The sequence below is a fragment of the Notechis scutatus genome, chromosome 6, assembly GCF_049901735.1.
Source record: "Notechis scutatus isolate UNSWTSFEM ecotype Mainland chromosome 6, rNotScu1.2, whole genome shotgun sequence".
Lineage (NCBI taxonomy): Eukaryota > Metazoa > Chordata > Lepidosauria > Squamata > Elapidae > Notechis > Notechis scutatus.
In genome coordinates, this window is record NC_142014.1 from 34978599 (window position 1) to 35002589 (window position 23991).

General features: G+C 37.8%; 1 protein-coding gene across 1 annotated transcript; it reads right to left on the bottom strand.

Annotated features, from left to right (window-relative positions):
- Positions 1-14080: 14080 nt before the first annotated feature.
- On the bottom strand, positions 14081-23029 carry AVPR1A (arginine vasopressin receptor 1A). Its single transcript, XM_026667640.2, has 2 exons — positions 21960-23029; positions 14081-14466 (listed from the first exon to the last, which is right to left on the bottom strand). Exons 1-2 carry the CDS (start codon positions 22948-22950, stop codon positions 14204-14206), a joined length of 1254 nt encoding a protein of 417 aa, XP_026523425.2. The 5' UTR covers positions 22951-23029; the 3' UTR covers positions 14081-14203.
- Between the last annotated feature and the right edge of the window lie 962 nt (positions 23030-23991).

The window sequence follows — 23991 nt, forward strand, 5'->3', positions numbered from 1 at the left end:
GAGATCAGGACCTACGTCATGGGATCAGCCGACCACAGGTGATCACTGGTGTAGGCGGCTGTTTAGGCAGCGGATTTTATGGATGGTCAGCAGTCCGGGATCTGGCCCTCAGTCACGGGATCAGTCAGTTTGTGGTGATAATTGATGTAGGCAGCAACTTAACAGAGTTATTTTGATTGGGGATGATCTGTAAATCTATTTTTGATCAATTATATACTTCAATCGGGTAGGAAAACAGTGAGAGCACCACTTGTGATCTATTGACCAATGGGAGAGGGAGCCTCACCTTCCTAGTTGGGCACCGCCATCTTCAGAACATATATTTTAATATACGTTGTCAGAGTTGCAGTACAAGCACAATGATACTTCAATAATTCCAAATTTTCTTGAAATATCTTTGCAATAAAATTAATATCCACAAGGTGGTAGTGGTGTTTTATTTTTTAAGTAATCTGTAATTATGGCTCTGTCTCATCCCTGAAACAATGGACATGATCTGGTTATTTTGAACTGGAGGACAAATTAGAATAGGGTAACTATCATGAATCCTGCTTTCTCCAAAACAATGAGGTGAACATATAGTTTTTCTGCGCAGCATATTATCTTGTTTGTTAATGTATATAGAAATAACTGGCTGCTCATGTCACAAAGTCCATCCCATCATTCAGCTACCCCAGCTACCTTCCTGTAAGAAATTGAAGCTGTGAATTCATTTATGACCTTTAACCTCAGAAGCAATAGAAAAACCATTGAACCTGTGAAGCACTTCAAACAGCTACAAAATACAGGCTTGATTTGAATTGATTTGATTTGATTTGATATTTCAAAGTCCTTCAATTTGCCAGTCTTATTTCCATGGTGTGATTTTATCAAAGCTTAACTAAAATGAAGGAATTCCTTGAAGCTACCCAATCTGTGGTTCAATATTTTAAAAATTAAGAATATGAAAAAAGGCAATGCCAACTCAATATCAACAGATGGGAAAGAAGTGTTCTGCCCAGACTCAATTGTTCAGCTGGGTAGCTATAAAAATCAAATAAATAAATAAAAATAAGAAGTGATAGACTTTTTTTTTTCACTCCACTGTCATATACTGGGTACAACGTATCTAGCAACCATCTGTAGTGGAAGTCTGTTTAAGAATGAATTCCTTTGAGCTAATGGCAGACATTTCAGGAGTTTATGGGCCTTTTGACTTTAAAGCCAAAGCAGAGAATGTGATCATCCCAGGTCAAAGTTCTTCCGAGGCCTCTTAGGCTGGTTCTTTACAGGGTTGGAACTCTGAAGCCAGAAAGTAGCAAAGCAAAGTTGCCATGATGGGATCCCAACATTTAAATCTCTTTTCTCTCCAAACGTTTTCCAATCAACTGGCACCAACTTACACCTACAGCAAAATAGCATTGCATTATTAAGTGAAGGCAAATAGTTCTTAAGTGTGAGAGAAATGAGAGCCACAAAGGAAGAATTAAAAAAATGAATGCTTTTCCCCTCTTCCTTTTGTCACTCTGAAATAATCTTTGTGTGCTATGAATAAAAACTGTGCAGTGTTGATAATCATATACACTACTAGCAGTAGTTCACCGAGTGTCACAATGAGAGCTGTGACCCATTTGTGTACTTATGAATACATATGTAAAAGACAGCAGGTTGGCATAACAAAATTGTGCCTGCAATCTTGCTCATTTTGACACATACCTAGACTCCAGAACTGTTTCCCCCACTCCATTTTTTCCATTTTCTATTCTGCAGTGGCCTACCCCAAGCAATACCAAGGATTAATTTCTAATTAATGTTATGCTGTCTTCAATATCTATTGATATTTTGGGGGGTCCTGTGGCTTGGATGCACCAATTGTTTTCTCCCAATTGGTTGAACAGTAGTCTGGATGGGGGCAATAGGATCATCTCAAAATGCCAGCTCATTTCTCAATTCTCAGTTCTCGATTTGCTTATCATATAATTTGCATGCCAATATCCAAGGGAAGAGTGTACAAATACAACACGTGTGCAGTGGAAAATATTGAGAATGATGAACAGAATAATGAACAAAAAAGAGAAGAAAGGTTGTAAACATTCTAAAATGTTGCTCTTTTATATTGTGGGCAATGAATGAGGTGTATAAATTGCTAAGAACAACAAAATTCTTTCAAAAAGTCAAATGTTTTCTGGTTAATAGACACAGTCTGTTTGCATTCACTTATATATGTTTCCCCTTCCTTTTTCTATCCACCATATAGTTTCGTTTCTACAAAATGTTAGTATCCCAAATTTATAGATTCCTTATGTGCCTTTGTATTACATAAGAAATCATATGATAAGAGAACTTGCAGTTCTGAAAAAAAAACAACTATTGAATCAACCATTCTCATCAGTGTTTCAGCCCGAGCTAGCAGGTCACTGTATGGTATACATCACGTATGACGAGTTTCCATTTTCAAAAAGGCTGCCCTAACTCTTCCTATTTTTGTGTGGAATAAAACATTTCATGTACAAGCAAGTCCCATGAGTGTTGTTAATTTGATTTCCTTATTCTTCTTGTGCCAGACTTTTGGAAATGTACACTGTGTCCCTTTCTTTTTATACAAAACCATTTTCACTAGCTTAACTTCCATGTACAGTTTCATTATTAGGACATTTGATTATGATCCATGAATTCTAGTTCTAAAACAGTTTCCTTGTCCATCTTTTCAATTTAGTGTTTATGGGGTAAGGGATTTTAAATGTTGTCCTATTTGTCTATATTTTATCAGTCATAAGGCTCACAGGTATTGAAAATAGTATTTTAAAGAAATAATGAAGAAAAATATCTTAGCAATGCAGAGCTTGGAAAAGTTACTGCATCTGTCTGAGTCTTTCATACAAATATTTCAGTGAAAAGGAAACAGTCCGTGCATTGTTTTTCTTCATTTTTTTCTGTCATTATTTACAACAGATAGAGACCATCCCTTCATTCAATATTTTATTTACAAAACAAGTAAGCACCATTTCAATGTTGTTGTAAAAGCACTCTCCAGTCATGAGCAATTTCTAAGATGTTCAAAGGTTTGAAGGATTCCTTCTTTAGCTTATAATTTCTGATAAGTTTCATATGATAATATGGTAATGAATATGAATTATTGCTTTTTTTCTACTGTTAATATCCATCTTTCAAATTAATAGAGACCTCAAGTATGGGTGTCCCCTTTCACGTTCTTTATTTCTTTTTATTATAATGGCATTAGCACAAAATGGGAGGACCAGCACAAATATTCAGATCCTATGATAATTAAAGATGATCACTGAATTAATTTATTCACAGATTATTTACACACACATACACACATTTTAATTGGAAATTGAATTAGATAGCTGAATTAAATTGAAAAGATAATTAGAATTGAATTAGATAGCTGAATTAAATTTAATAGAAGTAAATACTGGCAAATTGTCACATTATTTTTAAAATAAATTTTATTGATTTTACAATTAAAACAAACCAACAACACATACATAAATGAAAGAGAGAAAAAGAAGAAAGGGAGAAGAAAATAGAAAGAAAAAATAGAAAACAATTAAAAACATTCTCATCTTCAACAGTTTGTAAGACCTCTTTTTTATCCTTATTTTATGCCATTTACACACACCTATTCCTTACATATATCTGTGTATCACTACTATGGATTTATCCTATCCTCTTTTGCCTTTTAGTGTGAAGTCTATCTTTGGTCTATCCATTTGTACCAGCAGTTCCAGCTGTTGTAGTATATTGAAGTGTCTTTATTTTTTAATGCCAAAGTTAATTTGTCCATTTCTGCACAACTTGAAATTTTTTGAATGATCATCTCCTCTGATGGAACATGAGGCTGCTTCCAACATTGTGCAAAAGCCAATCTGGCCTCTGTCAAAATGTGTATTATTATATATTTCACTTTTTTTGATATTTGTTTATCAAAGATCCCTAACAGAAAGGACTCTGGTTTGAAATCGATTTGTTGTCATTTCTTCCAGCCAATTTCTAATTTTCTGCCAATATTTTTGAGCTTCTGTACAGGACCACCACATATGGAAAAAAGTTCCCTCTTTTTTTTTTTGCATTTCCAGCAATTCGGACTCATATTGGGGTGCATCTTCGCTAATCTCGAAGGAGGAAGGTGCCATCTATAAAACATTTTATAGGCGTTTTCTTTGTATGCTACCGATTTTGTAATTTTATTATTCCTACCCCAGACCTTTTCCCATTCTGTCATGGTGATGCTACGTCCTACATTCCTACTCCAGGCTATCATGTTCCCTTTTACAATTTCTTCTTCTAATTCTACTTCTAATAAATAATTATAAAATTTTGTTATATTTTTTTGCCTGATCCTAATAAAATTTTATCTAATTGCTGGAGTTTATTGTTAATTCCAAATTCTTTCTTGTCCTGTTTATATCTACTTTGAATTTGAAGATATGCCCACTGATCAATTTTTAGTCCCCGCTCTTGAAGTTCTTGCCATGATTTCAAATTTCCTAGGTCCTTATATTTAATCATTTTAGTGATATCCAGATTATTTGGGTGAATCATCGCCTCCATTGTTGAAATCCAAATTGATATTTTTAAATAGTGTTTTTTCCGTAATTTCTTCCAATTAGTTAATAATGAGTCTCTGATTAGGTGTCTGTGAAAATATTTCTGGCAATAGTGGCACAAAAATCTTTCCTAGCCAAGACTACTTGCCTGGACCAACAGTCCCTAATGGAATACTCTCTCTATAGCACAGAGAGAGAAGCCACGGGAAGCCATGTTTAGTCGCCTAAGCTTTTTAGACTTTTCATCTTAGAAATGTACTGAAACTTTTTCCAGGTATATATAGTACAAAAGTAAAGATATAGTACAAAATCATCTAAGGAATTAGATTAAGAATGAAATTCATAGGAACATTCACAGAGCAATACTGAATTATTTTTCTGGAATTTATTCCCCAGTTTAAAAAACTAGAATATATGAATTAGGTTCAGTATTAGTAGCTATTCAAGAGTATGTAGTGTCGAAGTTAGAAAAATGGTAACGCAACATATATATTTAAATTTTAAAATCTGAAATATTTTTGTTGGTACCCACATAAATAAAGGGAATACAATACACATTTAATTTTACACGTGTTAACAGCAGCTAGAATTATGTTTGCACAACAGTGGAAAAATGAAGAGATCCCTATAGATGAAAATGAAATTAAAAAAATATTGCAATGTGCAGAAATAGAGATAAGAGGTAAGAACAATCATTGTTATGTATGAATAAAAAGAGGGTTGATAATTATAAACATGTTGATATAATTAACAGAATTATAAATAAGCCAATACAAAGAGAAATTTAGTTAAAATTATTTTGTTACTACTGTTATTGTTACATGTTGATACTTCTGTTTGTTATTCCTTTGCTTTTTCCTAAATGATGTGTCCTGCCTGACAATACAATACTATTTATTCATAAAAACAAAACAAATACTAAACAAAGAAATAAATACATAAATAAAATTTATTTTATGATTATTGTTACATGTTGATACTTCTGTTCGTTTCTTCTTTGCTTTTCCTATTAGGAAAAAGCAAAGGAAAAACATAAGTGTCAACATGTAACAATAATAGTATTATAACAAAAAATTATGCATTTATTTATGTTTTTTGGTATCTGTTTTGTTTTTATGATTAATAACAAAAAAACATATACTAAAAAAATATTAAAAAGAGGGCGGCTGGGTGGCCCAGGAGTCACCACTCGACCGGGAATGGCAGCAGTGGTGGCAGGATGAGGTAGGCAACCGGTGGGGCTTGCTGCTTGCCTCCTCACTCACCGATCAGTGGTGGAAAGCCAGGCAGCAATGGTGGGCTGCTACTGGGAGAAAATGCTAGGTGAGGCAGGCCGTGAGGGTGTCTGAGTGGCCCGGGAGTCAGCACTTGACCAGGGCTGGCAGTGGTGGTGGTGGGGGCTTGCAGAGCCCTCACTCACCCAGATCAGGCAGGGCTGCGGGCGGCAGAAGGTAGGCAGAGATGGCTGGCTTGGTTGGCTGGTTAGTTGGCCTGGTTGGTTGGCTGGCTGGCTGGCCGGGTTGGTCTGGCTGACTGACTGGAGCACGGGTTGCTGCAGGAAGCAATGGCAGTGGGTGGGAAAATGTGGGCAGTGATGTTGCGCACATGCGCATAAGGAGTAACTGGGCAGGGCGGGCAGGGAGAATGTAGTCAGTGATGTCACGCGTGTGATAAGGACTGACTGGGTGGGGAGGGGAGACACGGGCAGAGAGGGGTGAGACCAGTCAAGGGCCCGGTTTACCGGTTTTCTGAACTGGAGAATCGTAACAATTGGTTCTACCAAACTGGTCCAAACTGGTAGAATCCCACCCCTGAAATGAATGCTATGACTCATCTTGCACTAACAGTACAATCCATGAAAAAAGTAGGAATGAGAGCTGCTGTATAATGTTAACATGGGTACAGACTGAGAAGAGGCCCCAGTCCCTAAACTACATTTTGGTGAGTCCAGGAAGTTTAATTTTTGCACTGTAATGGGAAGATGGAGGAAGGATGCCAAGAAACAGCTCTGGGAAGGATTTGTATGACTTTAAACTCTCGACCCTTCAAAATCATTGCACTAGGATTGTTCTTCCTTGTTCTTCTGGTCTGAAGGAAGAGACCAGAAGAGCAGAATTCTGGCTGTTGTTATTTCCATGATCACATCACATTAAATCAGGGATTCTCAAAATTGCAATAAATAATAATTATTGCTGCTCAAGCGGAACACCAGATGTTGATTGTAAACCAGATTTAGACACCCCTTTATTGTCTGTGCATTTTATGTTGTTGTGATGTGGCAATAACTCAAATGCACTTTGCCCACTAGCATTAAACAAAAAAATCAGGGGGTTATCAATAACCAGCATGATATGCTTCTGAAGCATAAGCTATCAGGCAGCAAAGTTTGTGTTGCAACATTGCAATATGGTGTAATATTATTGCTTCTCTTTGCCACCCATTTTGGGATGGTTCTGCGGAAAGAGTTTGGGTAAACTTTGCTCCTAAAAAAGTTATTTGCATCCTATTGAGATTGCCTACCCTGCATATTGCACCATGCAGTTAATCTGAAGGAAAAAAAGAATTAGATTGTTTAAAAGAAAACTCCATGCGGTTCTCTGCACACTATTTTTTTTCTTCAAATGTATTGATGTACAGGGAAAACATTAATGAAATATGTCAACAGAATGCAAGAAGGAAAGCAAAGAAATAAATTACATTTAGTAAAAATCAGAACAATTTGGTGAACAGACAGTAAAGCTATTTGGAATTGAATATTAGAAAGAAACAATTTTCATACTGAAAAATGGTGAGCAGAAATACAGTGTCCTTCTGAACATGAGGCCCTTAATAATATTATTTGTTATAGATTTCTTTCCCCATATATTATATATTTATATACTGCATCCAGTTTACAGGCTATCAAATGATGTTATTAAAGCATTATTTTACTCCAAATAAGAATATGGTACCAAGGGATGCTCTGTAACAGCAACATATAATTGTTATAATCACCATGGCACAATGCCTAGTTTCCTGTTGATATGACTTGAAGAAAACTTCCCCATGACATTATGGTTATGGTTATCTGCCATTGTTTATATCTCATCACAGTTTATCCTTCCTGAAAACGCATCAGACAATGTAGATCTTTTTGTTTTTAGGAGAAAGTTTCCCTTAGAAAAGCTGGAACTTTACTGGAATCTGAATTGTTTCAATACAAAAGACTTGTCTTGAATCTTTCTACAAGGCTGATTGCAGAGCAAATGATGCCCATAGGATCAGAGAGATTCTGTAAATCCATGAAGTGACCACCAGTTTGAAGTGGTCATGGATAAATTGGCAGCTATCCAATATATATTTAAATATATATATATTAGAAAAAAAACTATTGAATACTAACTGTAGCCACTCCTGAGTAGGCATCTGGTATAATCAATACTTCTCTAAGAGAAAATGAGGTGCCACCTATCTTGAAAGAGGTGATAGTACACCTTCTCTTTAATAGACCATTTCAGAATGCTTATTTTCTGAGGGGAATTTTTGGAAGGGATGGGAAGGTAGTTGCAAAAGATCCTGGAAGTAGAATTTCTAGATCACTTTCAGTCGGACTGAGATGCAGAGAAGCAGGTTTATGGATAACATACTGTATACTGGTACCTAGATAAGGAAATGTAATTCTCCTACTCTTAATATTTAACTCTTGGTGGTGTTTGGTATCATTGATAATGGTACATCCATGGCCCACCTGCAAGGATGGAATTTTGGAAGTACTTCCCTTCAACATAGGGTAAGCAATTGAGACTCTGGGGTACCAGGATTCAGTCCTTTTCTCCATGTTATTCCATTTCAATTAAATTTCGAGGAGAGTAGATCTGCAGTGAGGTATTATTAATATGCTCATAAAACTGTTCACTGCCACCCAGGTTGTAGTAGAAATGCTGTGGACACCTTGCATGAGTGTTTAGTGAGTGTCTAAAAGGTGTGAAGGGCTAGTTAGTGAATTTAGGCTGTTTATCTTCAACAACACCATTCCAGAAATTTTGATTCTAGTGTTAGCAGCAGATGAGTTGCACTCTCCATGAAGTAGTACAGAATCCTTGACTTACGACTACAATTGAGCCAAACATTTCTGTGGCCAAGTGAAACATTTGTTCAGTGAATTTTTCTCCTTTTTACAACCCTTCTTGCCACAGTTAAGGAAATCACTGCAGTTGTTAAGTTAGTAATATGGTTAAATACATTTGGCTTTCTCATTGATTTTGCTTGTAAAATCGCAAAAGGTAACCCTGGGACACTGCAATGGTCATAAATGAGTCAGCTGCCATGTGCCCAAATTTTGATCACATGACCGTGGGGTTGCTGCAATGGTTGTGTCACAAGTCACTACTTTTCAGTGCTGTTGTAACTTTGAACAGTCACTAAATGAAGTGGAGAACTACCTGCATATATATACCATTTCAAAATGAACATAAGGATCTGCATGATTGAATGTCATTCTTTGTAAATCCTCTTTTATCATTACAGGATCTCTGCATTAGACTTCAGCTATATCAGAGCAAAACTTGAATGTATTAACACAAAAAAGCAAATATTTTTAGGGGCATGTAACAGTCAGTTATATGTTTGTTCAAATGTAAAGATCAGTTTGTATTGTATGAATGGTTCCTTGTCATGAAAATAAAATTTGCAGTGAAAAAATGCCTGCAGTGCAATATTAAGATGTAAGGTCACTTTTAATGTGAAGTTATGTTTGTTGATCCCTGGGGAGGCTTTACTCTGCAGTTCTATTCTGGCTGTGATAACGAAATAGAAATGTTCTTAAAAATAAATGAAGAGTTACTGTGAATTTGTAATTAAAGTTGTTCTGGGTAGGGACTACACTTTTGTTTTTTGCTTTAAAAGGCAAAATGGTATTCCATCTGGATTTGTCTTTTCTTTCATGGTAGGTTATAAATAATAAGTTATAAGTTATTAAAAACTAATTAAGAATTATTGAGTTTTAAAATTCAGTTTTCATGAAATATGCTTATTACTAAGTTGACTAATATAACAGAAATGATAATGTACATTTGTGGGCAAATTTAAAGTGTCCAAGTCTTTCAAGCTCAGAAAAACTTTTTAAATGTTTCAAGTGACCTAGATCAGCAGTTCCCAACCTTTGTGTGTTGGCAGCCCAGCTGTGGGGGGGGGGGGAAGAGGGGAGCCGAGCCAGTGGCAGGCCAGCATGCACGTGCACATGTGTGCAGTTTGATTTGCACAAGGGCGGGCCAGTGCGCATGCACATGCAAGTGCACCTTGAGTTGCACAAGTTGAACTGTGCGCACATATGCACACACCAGCCCACCACTCTTGCAAGTCAAGCTGCTCTTGAATGCGTGTGCACCAGGCCACCACTCACAGTCTACTTCCGAATAGGCCATGGCTCGATAGTGGGCTGTGGCCTAGGTGTTGGGGACCCCTGACCTAGATTCTAACAGAACAAAGTTGATAACAGGCGCCGTATGTACAATGTAATTTCAAAGGTGTTTTTTTTTGTGTCAATCAACCATTCACTCTAAAAGGACACAAAACTAAACAGGGATAAAATCCATGCTGCATGCTACGTATTTTCTACTTAACTTGTAGAAAAATTGACCAATAATGTTTTTTATTTTATTTTTGTTTAAAATGATCATAGTAAACAACAGAAGTAACAGTAAAGCAGTTTTGCAATCAGTATCTGCATCAAACAACCAAAAAGCTTTCAGCAGGGTCAAATAGCAGGAAATAAATTCATTTAACACAAGCTGGAACAAAGCAGATGTAGTCCTCAACTTACAATAGTTCATTCAGTGACCGTTCAAAGTTATGGCACTAAAAAAGGTGATTTACTACTGTTTTACACACTTACGACCATTACAACATCCCTGTGGTCATATGATCAAAATTCAGATGCATGGCAACTAACTCACATTTATGATCACATTTGTGATCTCCTTTTATACCGTTCTGAGAAACAAAGCCAGATTCACTTAACAACTGTGTTGCTAACAACTACAGTGATTCACTTAACAACTGTGATAAGGAAGATCGTAAAATGGGGCAAAACCCACTTAACAAATGTCTCACTTAGCAACAGAAATTTTGGGCTTAATTGAGATCATAATTTGAGGACTACCTACAATAAGCAGAAAAAGTACAGTAAGTGGTTTGAAGTTTCTTTCTACTGCATATATACAGTGCATGCTTTTGGATGTGGAAGTCTGTCTGTAAAACTCAACAAATGATCAATGAACATACAGGATTGGCATTTAACAACTTGCAACCTCAACAACAAAGTTATCGTTTTAACATACAAAAGTATTCAATATATATTTGTAGATTGGGCAGTCTCTGAAAAAAATTGCAAAAAGGAAGGACAGGAGAAAAGGGGATAGGAATGCTACATTGTAACCCATGAATTCTAATATCCCAATAGCAGTAAACTTACCTACTGGGAAAACAGAAGTTTTAATTAATGTCCAAAATGTTTCTTTTAAATGTCTAAACATTTACATATACTCTCTTAATTCTTCTCTCTATATAAGATGCAGTTAAGAGCAGAGGAATAGAACCTGTGCCTACTTCATTTTTAATGCATTCTCCAAGTCTCTGTTTTAAGAATTAAAAAAGGACAAACACAATTGCAGGATACTGCAATATTGGAAACAAAGTGAAATCAAATGCCCCATTTGTTAGGAGATTGAGGCAGAACTTCAGAACCCTAGGTGTTGTGCTTTAAACTTAGAATATTTATAACAGCAAGTTTTAAGCCTGGAGATGTTTGCATATTTTTAATAGCATGCAATAATCAATTTCCACCAACATACATAAATAGCCATAATCCCAGTAATAGATTTCAATTAAAGCCTAATTGGAAAATTCTTTTAGTACTTTAAACAGTATATACATGATACTAACATATAAGGTTAACAGGCAAAAAGCTAGAGAATGTTGGCATTTCAATGCTGTATTTAATAATTAATGAAATGTAGCTCTTGAACATGATTTATTTAATTCACATATATCCTATACATGAGAAACAGTTTGGAGTGGTGGTTAAAAGGCATCAGGCTAGAAACCAGGAGTTCTAATCCACCTTAGGCACAATGTGACTTAAGAGTCACATTCTCTCAGCCATTGGAAAGAGGCAATGCTAAACCATTTCTGAAAAACCTTGTCAAGAAAACTTCAGCAAAGCATCCAGGCAATTTCCAAGAATAGGATAAAACTGAATGGAAGAAAAAAAATATATACCATATATGTATACAAACAAACATTATAGTTTTAAAAGTATGAACTTAAAAATATGTGAACAATTTTCTTCAGGATACATTTTCAGTTTAATTAACTTTAACCTATGTTGAAAAATGGATATCACAAGCTTAAAATGTAATATGTAGAGTGAATACAACATTAAGTTGTCTATCGTCTGATGACTTATTCTCAGTCATCCAGGTCATGGTTGTCCCAAAGGTGCTTTTTTCAAGTGGCAACTGGATTTTCTTGTTTTTCTTTGAAGACGTTTTGCTTCTAATCCAAGAAGCTTTTTCAGCTCTGGCTGAAACGTCTTCAAAGGAAAATCAGAACGTCCAGTTGCCTCTAGGGATTAAGGCTTATTAACTCGTTGCTAAAGAGTCCAAATTTTAATGGGATTCATTAAGGTCAAGAAAAAATTAACAGGTTAAAAAAGACTGAAGAGATAAACAGTATTGCCAGTTGTTGCATCTAAGTTTATATGAAAGTCTATTGGGCATATAATAAATTTGAGAAAACTTCATATGCCCTTTTGGTAGGCATTTAAGCACTTTTAACTAGTAAAATGAGAAAGCCAGGATAATTATACCACATTGCAAAGTAACTGGTAGTCTAGGGAAAATGTCATAAATGTTAGTTACATATTTAATTTTGCATTAAAACTATTTGGAAAACCTCTTTCTCTTCCCCGTCTGTCACTTTAGTTACTTGGCCTGATAATATTGTTTGTGTTCTACTATCTAAATAAAAGTCACCAGAATATTGTTGTTGAAAAAGCAAATTGTGCTGCTTTTCTATTTATATGGGCCACAGAGATGTACTGAGAACCAATAAAAAAAATAAAGTGACAGCCTGTCATTTTAAAAATTAACTATGGTACAATAGTGTATTTCTTTTCCAATCATATGATGCTAATGATCCAAGTTTCAACAGAGCCACTAATGAAACTGTGTGTTCTATTCTAAAAAATATACAAAGAAATATGAAAGAACGACCTGCTTCTAGAGGCCTCTTAACCTAACACACCTTTTTTTTTAATTTGGTCCTCCAAAACTCACCTGCCTTCCAGTCTCAAGCACAAAGAATTGTACCACCACCTGAACTGGAATCGATGTATGGACCTCATTTGTTATAGGAATGGACTTATATGTGCTAATGATGTGAGGTTTCTTGACTAGTGCCAGTTCAATCAAATGAGCCACGGATGTCAGCCGATGCCAATAAAAAAAAGTAAACTTCTCAATGTATCACTGGCCAGCCTTCTAAATTCTAAATTAAGATTGATGAAGCAAAATTTTTATTCTTTTGCTGTCAGAATAACAATGATTTTTTTCTGACATTTTTGAGTTGATAAAGCCCTGTTATAAATATATGCATGTGTCTACTTAAATATAAAAATAGTCACCAGCAAGCAATTTCTTACATACTATATTACAAATGATATAAACATTCAACGGATTCCCTTAAAGAATCCAGTACTTTATATTGTTTTTTCTGTTTCTCTGAATATATTTCACTCCGTTGAAAAATCAATATTGGTTGGATGTTCCACAGTTGTCATCTACATAGCTTTAGATCAGGCCAATTCATTATGTTTCCAATAGGATTTTGATACAGGTAGTCCTTGACTTGCAACAGTTCATTTAGTGACTGTGACAACAGCATTGAAAAAAGTGACTTATGACAGTTTTTCGCACAATTGTTGCAGCATCCCCATAGTCGTGTGATCAAAATGACAACTGACTCATATTTATGATGATTATGACAATGTTCCAGGATCATGTGATTCACCTTTTGCAACTTTCTGAAAGCAAAATCAATGGGGAAGCTACATTCACTTAATAACCCTGTTACTAATGTAACAATTGTTGTGATTCATTTAACAACTGTGGCAAAAAGGTCATTAAAAGTTGGCAAAATTTTACTTAACAACTGTCTCACTTAGCAACAGAATTTTTGGGCTCAAATGCAGTTCTAAGTCAAGGATTACCTATAAATGGTTGATCATAGAGATAAGTACTATAGTTATTTTTTGAAAGACTAGGATGTTCCTTAGCAAGACGTCTGAGGGGGACTCAGCAAATATTGTTACAGAGTGGTAGCCATTACGTCATAGAATACTGTACCTCACCAAGGATTAATGCCAAGGTTTATAATTGTCTGTCTGGAAAAATATTGCATGTTATCTGATTTTTCTATCAGTATCATTGACTACATGTTCACATATCTTTTTACATATTAATTTGTAGCTTTCATTAACATAAAATGGTAACTTTTTTGCCAATCAATTACTTTATTGCCCGCATGATACCTGGTAGCTAAAATGCTGTTTTGGCACTCAAAGAGATATCAGTATTTTATCAATGGTCTAGAAAGAAATTGAAATTGTTAATAAATTATGATAAATTTGATGATTCTCTCCATGTATCCAAACTGTTTGTTGGACTTATATTATTAGTGAAAGAAGTCTGTCTCCTGCTAATGCTAATGCTCTCAGTATCTTCTTTATTCAATCTTTGTTTGATTTTTCGACAACACAAGAAACTCTGCATGAAGTCTTGTAGGAGGTGCCCACTGAAAAACATGTAGATCCATGGATTGCAACAACTGTTCAAGCAGGCCAAAAGGGCAGTCACTGTAACTGCAACATCCTCTGAATCTGTTGAGAAAAAGTAGAACATTATTTAGCAAAGACCTACAATTTAGTATGCTAATATTTCTTTTAAAGCAAGATCTAAGAAAAACCTGCATTAAATTTAGTAAGATTATAATTCTGCATTACATTTTCAAAGGTAAACGGGTATTCAGTAAAGTTGCCCGAATAACCTCAATATGCCCATGTTAGGTTTCTGGCTGCAATTTGTGGTTTTAAGCTGGGATATTAGAGGAACTGTCTCTCTGAAGCAACTTGCTCCATCAGTTCTGGCAGGAAACGGACATTTTGGGTCCTGCTGAATCAAGGCAGTCATTTGGAAGGACCAGGAATGGCTTCTTTGTTGCAGCATTTTGCCTTTGGGTCACAATTCCACCCAAAATCAGGCTGGAGCCATCCCTGAAAGCCCTCCCTTTTCTCCTCCCAGGAATATGATTCTTATTCTGTTGCCTGCCCAGAGTTGCTTTTTTAGGTGGCCATATAAATTCAATAAACAAATCAAATAAATAAAATAAGCTTCTGGACCATATTGAATGTGTTGTCCATCACAACAAATTCACACATTCTGTTTTTGTCTTACCTACCTTTTGTTCCTTTCACTATACTTTTATTTTAGTTATGGTTTAGGAGCAGGTTACTTTGGTTTACAACTATAACTTGACTTCACAAAAGTTCTAGAACTCTGTTATTTATTATATCTAGCCACACTTGGAATACTTACTTAAGATGTTGAGACTCTAGAAAGAACGCAGAAAAGAGCAACAAAGATGATTAGGAGATTGGAGGCTAAAATGTATAAAGAACGGTTGCTGGAATTGGGTATATCTAGTTTAATGAAAAGGACTGGGGTGACATGATAGCAGTGTTCCAATATCTCAGGGTTTGCCACAAAGAAGAAGGGGTCAATCTATTTTCCAAAGCACCTGAGGGTACAAGAAGCAATGGGTGGAAACTAATCAAGGAGAGAAGCAACTTAGAACTAAGGAGAAATTTCCTGACAGTTAGAACAATTAATCAGTGGAACAACTTGCTTACAGAAGTTGTGAATGCTCCAACACTGGAAATTTTTAAGAAGAGATTAGACAACCATTTGTCTGAAATGGTAGGGGGTTTCCTGCCTAAGCAGGATGTTGGGACTTAAAGACCTCCAAGGTCCCTTCCAACTCTGTTATGTTATGTTATTTCTATTCTATTCTTTGTGGCTTGTTCATACATATAGTACATTTCACTTTTATAACACACAGAGATCATCTTAAAACAAATTTACAGAAAATATCAGGCCTACTATGAAGATGACCAAGGTGACTCCCAAAAACAATATACTGCTGAGAAGAAGGAAGCAGCCACAATTTCCATCTTCTATGCAACTCAGAGAGCTCCCAGAGAACTGTTCTATTGCTAATATTAAATATTCTGGTGTCAAGCTTGCTTAGAGGATAGGAACTTTCTTTAAAAATAAAAGACTGCCATTTTTAAAAAAAAATAAAAAAAGACTCTCCATCATTCAGTTAATGTGCAGGTCAGCTAACCATGGGCAAAATTTGGGACAAACTAGCTAAAACAAACATGATATTGTATATCACTACAAATAACAAATGGCTACCCACAACCTTGATACTAAAGAATCATTTGAATTTCTGCTAGAACAGAATAATTCAGATTGTAAAATTGGTATACTGTTCAATATTGCTTATAGTAACAAACTCAGTATTGGTATGTTCATGTAGAAAGTAAATATTCATTGTGGCATCTTTTACTGTAAATTTAAGTGGAAATGCAAGATAGAGAAGTTGAAGTCTTTTTTTAGAGCAGAAATTGTGAGAATGGCATTTATGGTTGAATTCCTCATATTCTGGTAAGCCAATGAGATGATAATGAACTTTCCAGTTTTGCTATTTTTTGTGGGAGATTAGAACAAAACAATGAAGAGGAAAATGATCGTGCAGATACTGGATATTTTTTCATTAATTTTGTTGGAGAAACTCATGTCATCAACTTAAAGGGCAGCACATATCATTAAATACAAAAATTGCATTCAGCTGGCTGATTGTGATCACTTGTTAAATTTTCAGTGTTTTACAAGTTGACTCTATGTAGCCAAAAATAGATATAGATATAGATTTTATATATATAGTTATAGATTATATATATATATTATATATATATATATATATATATATATATATATATATATATATATATATATATATATATTATATATATATATATATAGAATATATATATATATATATATATATATATATATATATATATATATATATATATATATATATATATATTATATATATATATATATATATATATATATATATATATATATATATATATATATATATATATATATATATATATATATATATAATGGTATTCAGCTTTGTTTGGGTATTTTCCCACGTCATTATAGTTGTGCTTTTAAAGTTGTAGCAACGTTTCGGCAGAATGAATATATATATATATATATATATATATATATATATATATATATATATATATATATATATATATACACACACACACATATATATATATACATATACATATATACGTATACACAGTGGTCCCCAACCTTTTTTGTACCAGGGACCGGTTTCAAGCAGAAAATTTTTGCAAGGACCGGGGAGGGAAGGAGGCTTCGGCTCTCTGCTCCACCATCCAAGGAAGAAACTGCTTCAAAGAAGCGGGGGGCTTTTCCTGTCGCCGCAGCTATTCCGAAGCGCCCGTTTCACCCCCACTCCCCCACGCCCGCGCGCAAGACTGCCGCATGCTTCAATCCACAGTGTCCCGTTCTGCCTGCCTGCCTGCCTGCCTTAGTTTCTGGTTGTTTGGGAGCAGCTTCGCTGAGAATAATAACTATTCGCCTCTTTTACTCAGCGAAGCTGTTCCGATTCAACCATTAACGAAGGCAGGCAGGCAGGCAGAGCGGGCGGGCGGGCGGGCGGGGTGGGGAGAAACGGGCGCTTCGGGAAGCTGCGGCGACAGGAAATCGCCCCCGCTTCTTTGAAGCAGTTTCTTCCTGTGCTGGTGGAGGAGCGAGAGAGCGACTGAGAGAGCTGACCCAGAGAGAAGGACAGGCTTGGTTGCTTCCTCCCTCCCCTTCTTTCATTTGTGTCCTTGATCCCCGATCCCAGCAGCATTCACCGAAAGTGAAGAAAGCCGCCATTTTTTTAAAAAAAATTCTTTGCGGCCCGGTGAGAGTGCTCCACGGCCCGGTACCGGTCCGCGGCCCGGTGGTTGAGGACCCCTGCGTATACACACACACGTACATGTATGGTGTTCAGCTTTGTTCAGGTATTTTCCCACGTCATTATAGTTGTTCTTTTAAAGTTGTAGCAACGTTTCGGCAGAATCGTTTCGGCAGAAGTACCTCTACATAAGAGGTACTATAGACAAAATCAGTAAGATACTACATAGGCATCACATCAAGACCGCCTTCAAAATAGACAGAAAAATAGCAGCCATCCTTAGAAAGCCCAAAGATAAAATTGACCTGGAAAACCAAGGCATATATGAAGTCCCCTGTGCATCATGCCCTGCCGCATACATTGGACAGACCAATAGAAGAATAAGTACCTGCCTGGATGAACACAAAAATGCAGTAAAAAAGCTGGAACACATTTCCTCACTAGTCCAACACATGAAAGCCACAGGTCATAGCATCAACTTCAATGGCACCAAAACCCTAGCCACTATAGAAAACCCCAGCCACAGAATTATCAGAGAAGCCATAGAGATTGAAAAAGACCTGAAAGCATGAATAGAAGAGATGATTCCACCAGACTGTCAATCATTTGGAAGCCTGCACTCACAAACAAAAAAATCTCCACACCACAAGCCAGGCAAACACCTGGGCACAAACAAATCCCCTGATACCTCCAGCTCAAACACACCCCAACCAGGCACCCAGATGAAACCTAGCTTCCTAATAAATGATAGCCATCCATTTACTCGGAGCCAAGATGCACTAAACACCTCCAATACAGGAACACAATGTTGCCAGCCAATCAAGACAAAAAAAGCCACAAAACAGACAGAAGATATTAGAGACACCAATCAAGCAGAACACAGCAAACTCCAAGACCAATAAACACAGACCAAGACTCCCAACCAATCAGAATGAAGACAAAACCATTCTGGCACAGCAGTAGGCTAGCCCCAAATTTAAAACTGAAACAACTGTAAAAGTCTGACTCACAGACGAACTTAATACAGAAGCCTGATGATGGCAGATAAGATTCTGCCGAAATGTTGCTACAATTTTAAAAGCACAACTATAATGACGTGGGAAAATACCCGAACAAAGCTGAATACCATACATGTAAGTACCAGCGAAAACTTAAGAAAACAAATATATGTGTGTGTGTGTGTGTGTGTGTATTTGTGTATTATATATATATATATATATATATATATATATATATATATATATATATATATATATATATATATATATATATATATATATTTTCTGAGGTTCTCGCAGGTATTTGTATGTGGATCTTTGGTTATTCGGGTTTTCTCCGCGTAAGATTCAAAGTATCTAGGCAACGTTTGGCGAGGTCCCACTCGCCATCTTCAGGCTGGTGCTTTCAGCTTAGTGCCAGTGCAAGCAGTGTGTGACCGGAGCTGCCATCTCTCTATATACAAGTGGTGGGGATGGTGTGCTGGGCTGGTTGGCTGTGCTGCAGCCTCTTGATTGGTTGATGGAGTTGATGTTGGTATAATGGGCTGTGTAATGGCCTTTTGTTGTAGAGATTACAACGCAAGACCCAGGATACCACAACAAAAGAACTCACAAGCCCATCACACAACCCATTACCCAAGCCGTTAAAACACAAGAGGCTAACGACCCAGGAGATGACAGCACAAGATCCAGGATATCTCTACAACAAAAGGCCATTACACAGCCCATTATACCAACATCAACTCCATCAACCAATCAAGAGGCTGCAGCACAGCCAACCAGCCCAGCACACCATCCCCCACCACTTGTATATATAGAGATGGCAGCTCCGGTCACACACTGCTTGCACTGGCACTAAGCCGAAAGCACCAGCCTGAAGATGGCGAGTGGGACCTCGCCGAAACGTTGCCTAGATACTTTGAATCTTACGCGGGAGAAAACCCGAATAACCAAAGATCGATCTATCTATCTATCTATCTATCTATCTCTCTATCTATCATCTATCTATCTATCTATATATATATATATATATATATATATATATATATACCCTGTTTCTCCAACAATAAGGCCTCCCCCAATATGAAGTCCCAGCATGTTTTATAGGCATGAAATGAAATTAAGCCCCTCCCCAAATTAAGGCCTATATTAAAACATGCAAAATGGGGGAATGGTGGGGGCTTGCCGTTAGGAAGTACTTTGTTGCATACCCGGATATGGTGCTGCCTGCGTTGACCCCGTCGAAGTGCCCCACCAATGCCGAGGTCAACATCCAAGCCGTCGCTGCCCGCCCGAGGATGCAAGGGGGAGAAATTAAGTCACCCCGAAAAGACGGCCTAGCCATTTTTGGGGGCTCAAAAAAAATAAGACCCGGCCTTATTATATGAGAAACACGGTATATATTCTTAAGTTTTATATATATATTCCTCCTTTAAAATCTACACAAGTTACTGTGTCTTCCTCAAAAATATATAGCAAAGAAATATATAAAACAATATTTTTTAATGTTTAAACTTTGGTGGTTTAAACTCAATGCAAAATAGCTTAAACTCAGTGCAAATAAGTAGAGGGTTTGCTCCCTGTTTATATACAGTATTTTGCTCTGCCAGTGTTGGTGAGGTGTATTTTTCTCCTTGGTGATTCCTTGATTAGGGTATTGTCTTTTGCTGAACAGACCACACTCACTTGCACTGATGATGTTACTATCTATCTGGGTAATGAAACACCCTCAAGCAAATAACCCCCCATGGTCACTAGCAAAATATTAGTTAGATAATGCATATAACCAAGCTTAGAGAGCATCAAAAACAACATAATTCAAACTTGAGCTACACATATTCTCTTCTTTTGGAACATTCTAATATAAAATCCCATGACGCTGATATTTAAGCTTGTTGACATGTGTAAGGTAATCTCCAATATCTTCCAAAAAGTTGAACAAGGTTGCAAACATGTACTGATGCACAGCATTTACATTTTAGGCTGCAACCCTAGCACCCTTTATTCATAAAGACCACCCGAAATACATATGGAAATGTGCATAAAATTATCAGAATCCTGAAAGTTTTGTCACTTTTAGTCTGGTACTGGGTTTTAATTTGGTAATATTTGGGTTCCTTGAGCCAATCTATTTATTTCTAAGTGAACCACAGTAAACGTAAGACTTGAAAGTTATGGTGCATCCCCATTTAGTCAGGATTCAATTGAATGACTATTAAGATGGGATATTAAATGAGCCTCTTTAGATGTATGTGACTTTCAGAACACTTCTTCAAAGAAAGTCTCAAAATATATACTTAAAAAGCTATATGTTTAGTAAGTCCTCTTGAAATGCAAACATGGTAAGACTGAATACTGTTTCCAATCACTGAAATAAATGAGAGTAATAAATGAGAGGCGCAAAAGGGCGTGCATAGCGCACCAACGTGCCTACCGTCCCTGTCCTATTGTTTCTCTTATTCTTTTATTTTTCTTATATGTACCCATTTCATGTATTCACAACTATGTATACATTTATACTTATTATCTTGTAAACAATTGGCAAATCAAATAAATAAATAAATAAATAAAAAATTACACACATTCAGGACAACAGCATTCTGCTTTTTAAAAAAATTGGTGTAAGTGGAATGTAGGCTTGGAATCCACACTACAGGGCTGCCCTGTTGAGAAACCATAAATTACTCACCTTGAGCCCTGGCAAGTGTATTTTGTTTGTTTTCTAGCTTAACCATTGCTGTCTGGTTTGCCGGATTCACTTTACTTTTGCTAGGCAGATTGATTAGCTGTTGAGCAAAGAAACAGCAACATCACCTCAACTGAGTAGATGTTTGCTGCCCTGTTAAACTCTGACCTAGGCTTCTGTTGCATGGTATTCCACTAGTATGGCAGGGCAAAAAAAATGTGCTGAAGATTAATGGCTCAAAACCTGGCTTTTAAAATTACTATTTCTCTTTTTCTGAGATATTCACCTTTCAATTGAGCAGTTGTTGTTTTTTTTAAAGGAGGCTACCAGTGAAATGCTGGAACATTTGTCTTGTCTTTTCTACCCAGCTCCCAAATGAACCTGCTGAATAAAATATTGCAAGGTGACTTTTTGCAATAATATTCATTTGGGCTGAGGACTGGGATGAAAAAGCCTCCTAGGATGAAATCCTTGGAGGAATGGGGAAAAATCATGAAACAGTACATAGGCTAGCTGGTTCAAAAAAGCAGTTGAATAGTAAGAGACATATATATATAAACTTATCTAACATGTATAGGCAGGATCAGGAGCTGATCTGAGCACAGCACCTACCCTGCCAGGAAGCGTGGTCGTCCCAGACGGAACGCATCTGTACAGAGAAGAAAGGGGCCCAACACACAATATAAGCCGAAATGATCACGAAGGTCATCTTGATGGTGCGGATTTTGGCGCGGGAGATGCTTTTGACGCTGCTGACATGAGGCGTGAAGAGCAGCCCCTTGCGCAGGGCGCCTTCGTGTGGCGGAGCCTTCTCTGTCTTCTGCCGCCGCGTCTTCTCCCGGACGTTGCTCCAGATGTGGTAACAGATGAAGCCGTAGCAGGTGACCAGGATGAGGACTGGCGCCACGAAGATACTGCCGGTTATCCAACTGATGTAGGCGCGAGCCCCCCACGGCTTGACGAACTGCGCCCAGCAGTCATAGACCTGCGAGCCGCTCTCCACTTCGCTGAGGGAGAAGATGAAGTACTGGGGCACGCTGAGCAAGAAGCTGAGCGCCCAGGCGGCCGCGATCATGCAGTGCGAGCGCTTGCTCGGCTGCTGCAACCTCTTGAGCGGGTGGCACACGGCGATGTACCGGTCGGCCGTCATCACCACCAACATGTAGGCCGAGGCGAACATGCCGAAGACCTGCAGGTGTTTCACCACGCGGCAGAGCCCGTCGGGCCCGTGAAAGCGGTGCGTGACTTCCCAGCAAAGTTGGGGCAAGATTTGGAAGAAAGCTACCGCCAGGTCGGCCAAGCTCAGGTGCCGGATGAAAAGATGCATGCGGGATGCCTTTTTGCGCGGCGTGTGGTGCAGCGCTAGTAGCACGAAAAAGTTGCCCAGCACAGCTAAGGCAAAGGTCAGAGCCAGCACGGTGATTTCCACCTTGGCCAGGTCTTCGTCCCGCCCGTAGGGGTCTCTGCTTCCGTTGGCTTTGTTCCCTGGCCACGCCGTCTCCACGCTGCCCCAGGAGCCTTCTACCTTCCCGAGCGGGTCCCGGCTCCAGTTCCACGCAGGCGTCGTCCAAGCTGAGCCGCCGGGGCGGTTGCTGGACGGCATGGCGCCGCTTTGCTTTTTGAGTTTTCTCGGTGCGCTTTCTCGCCTTTACTTTTCAGGCGCGGGATCTTCGCGCCTGGCGAAAATCAGTGCGCCTCTTCAAGTGCTGCTCTTGAACTTCGGTTCCAGACCAGGGAAAGGTAGGCGGCAGAATAGAAAAGAACAGCCTGAGTCTTCTCCGCCTGGAATGAACCCGTACGATTATCTCCACGCCTGGTTTCCTTCCTGTCTCCTGTATCCCACTCACTCCTGGCTTCACCCCTGCGCTTAAACCGCGACCGGGCGCTCTTCTGCTTTTCGTCTCTTTGATTGCTTTTCTTCCAAGGTCCCTTGGAATGCGATCTAACTCCTCCTTCTTCTCTCCCGAGTGGCTTCCCCCTCGGCCGAGTCTTTTCACAGTAGAGTCCCCTCTCTGGTTCTCTCAAACAAAGCTCTCCCCACTGTGCCGTCGGGAATCTTCCCCAAAATCGATCTGCGTTTCCGAGTCGCTTAGCACTGTGCCTGGACGCCTACATCTAAGCCCACTAATCGGTGGATTTGGTATACAAAGTGTGAACAGAGGGACACGGGGAGTTGTTTCACTACTAGTTCCTTGGTCCATGCATCACACTATTGATCATGCAGCCCAGTCAATATCAACATAGCAACACCTGTTTCAGGTACCCCTTTCGGAGATTCCACAGCCTGAGCCTGGAACTTTCCCCCCAAAAGATGACAAAAGGCAATGTGCTTATCAACTACTAGATCTTATAACTAATGTGAAAGTTAATACAACACTTGAGATACTTCCAACTAGGAATAATTGCAAGCAAATTTAGCATCTTGGCTACTCCTCAAAGTAATTTTTAAAAAAATCCCTAGAGGTGACATCTGCTCATGGTGGTTGGAGTGAGGGTTTGTGTTTCTTACAACATTGTCTTTTCTTCTAAAACAATTTATGAGGTCCTAATTTCATTCGGTTTTCTATAAACTATGTGTAGAGTGCAGTATAATCTTTTCATATCATAACGTAGAAAGTGGATGGCAACAAAAACAAAGTTTGCT

What these genes read in the sequence shown, in the direction of transcription:
- AVPR1A (XM_026667640.2), bottom strand. Translation starts at nt 22,950, where the DNA reads ATGCCGTCCAGCAACCGCCCCGGCGGCTCAGCTTGGACGACGCCTGCG. An exon ending in CGACCACGCTTCCTGGCAGG is followed by an intron (nt 14,467 to 21,959) that starts GTAGGTGCTGTG and finishes TTTTCTCAACAG; the next exon opens with ATTCAGAGGATGTTGCAGTT.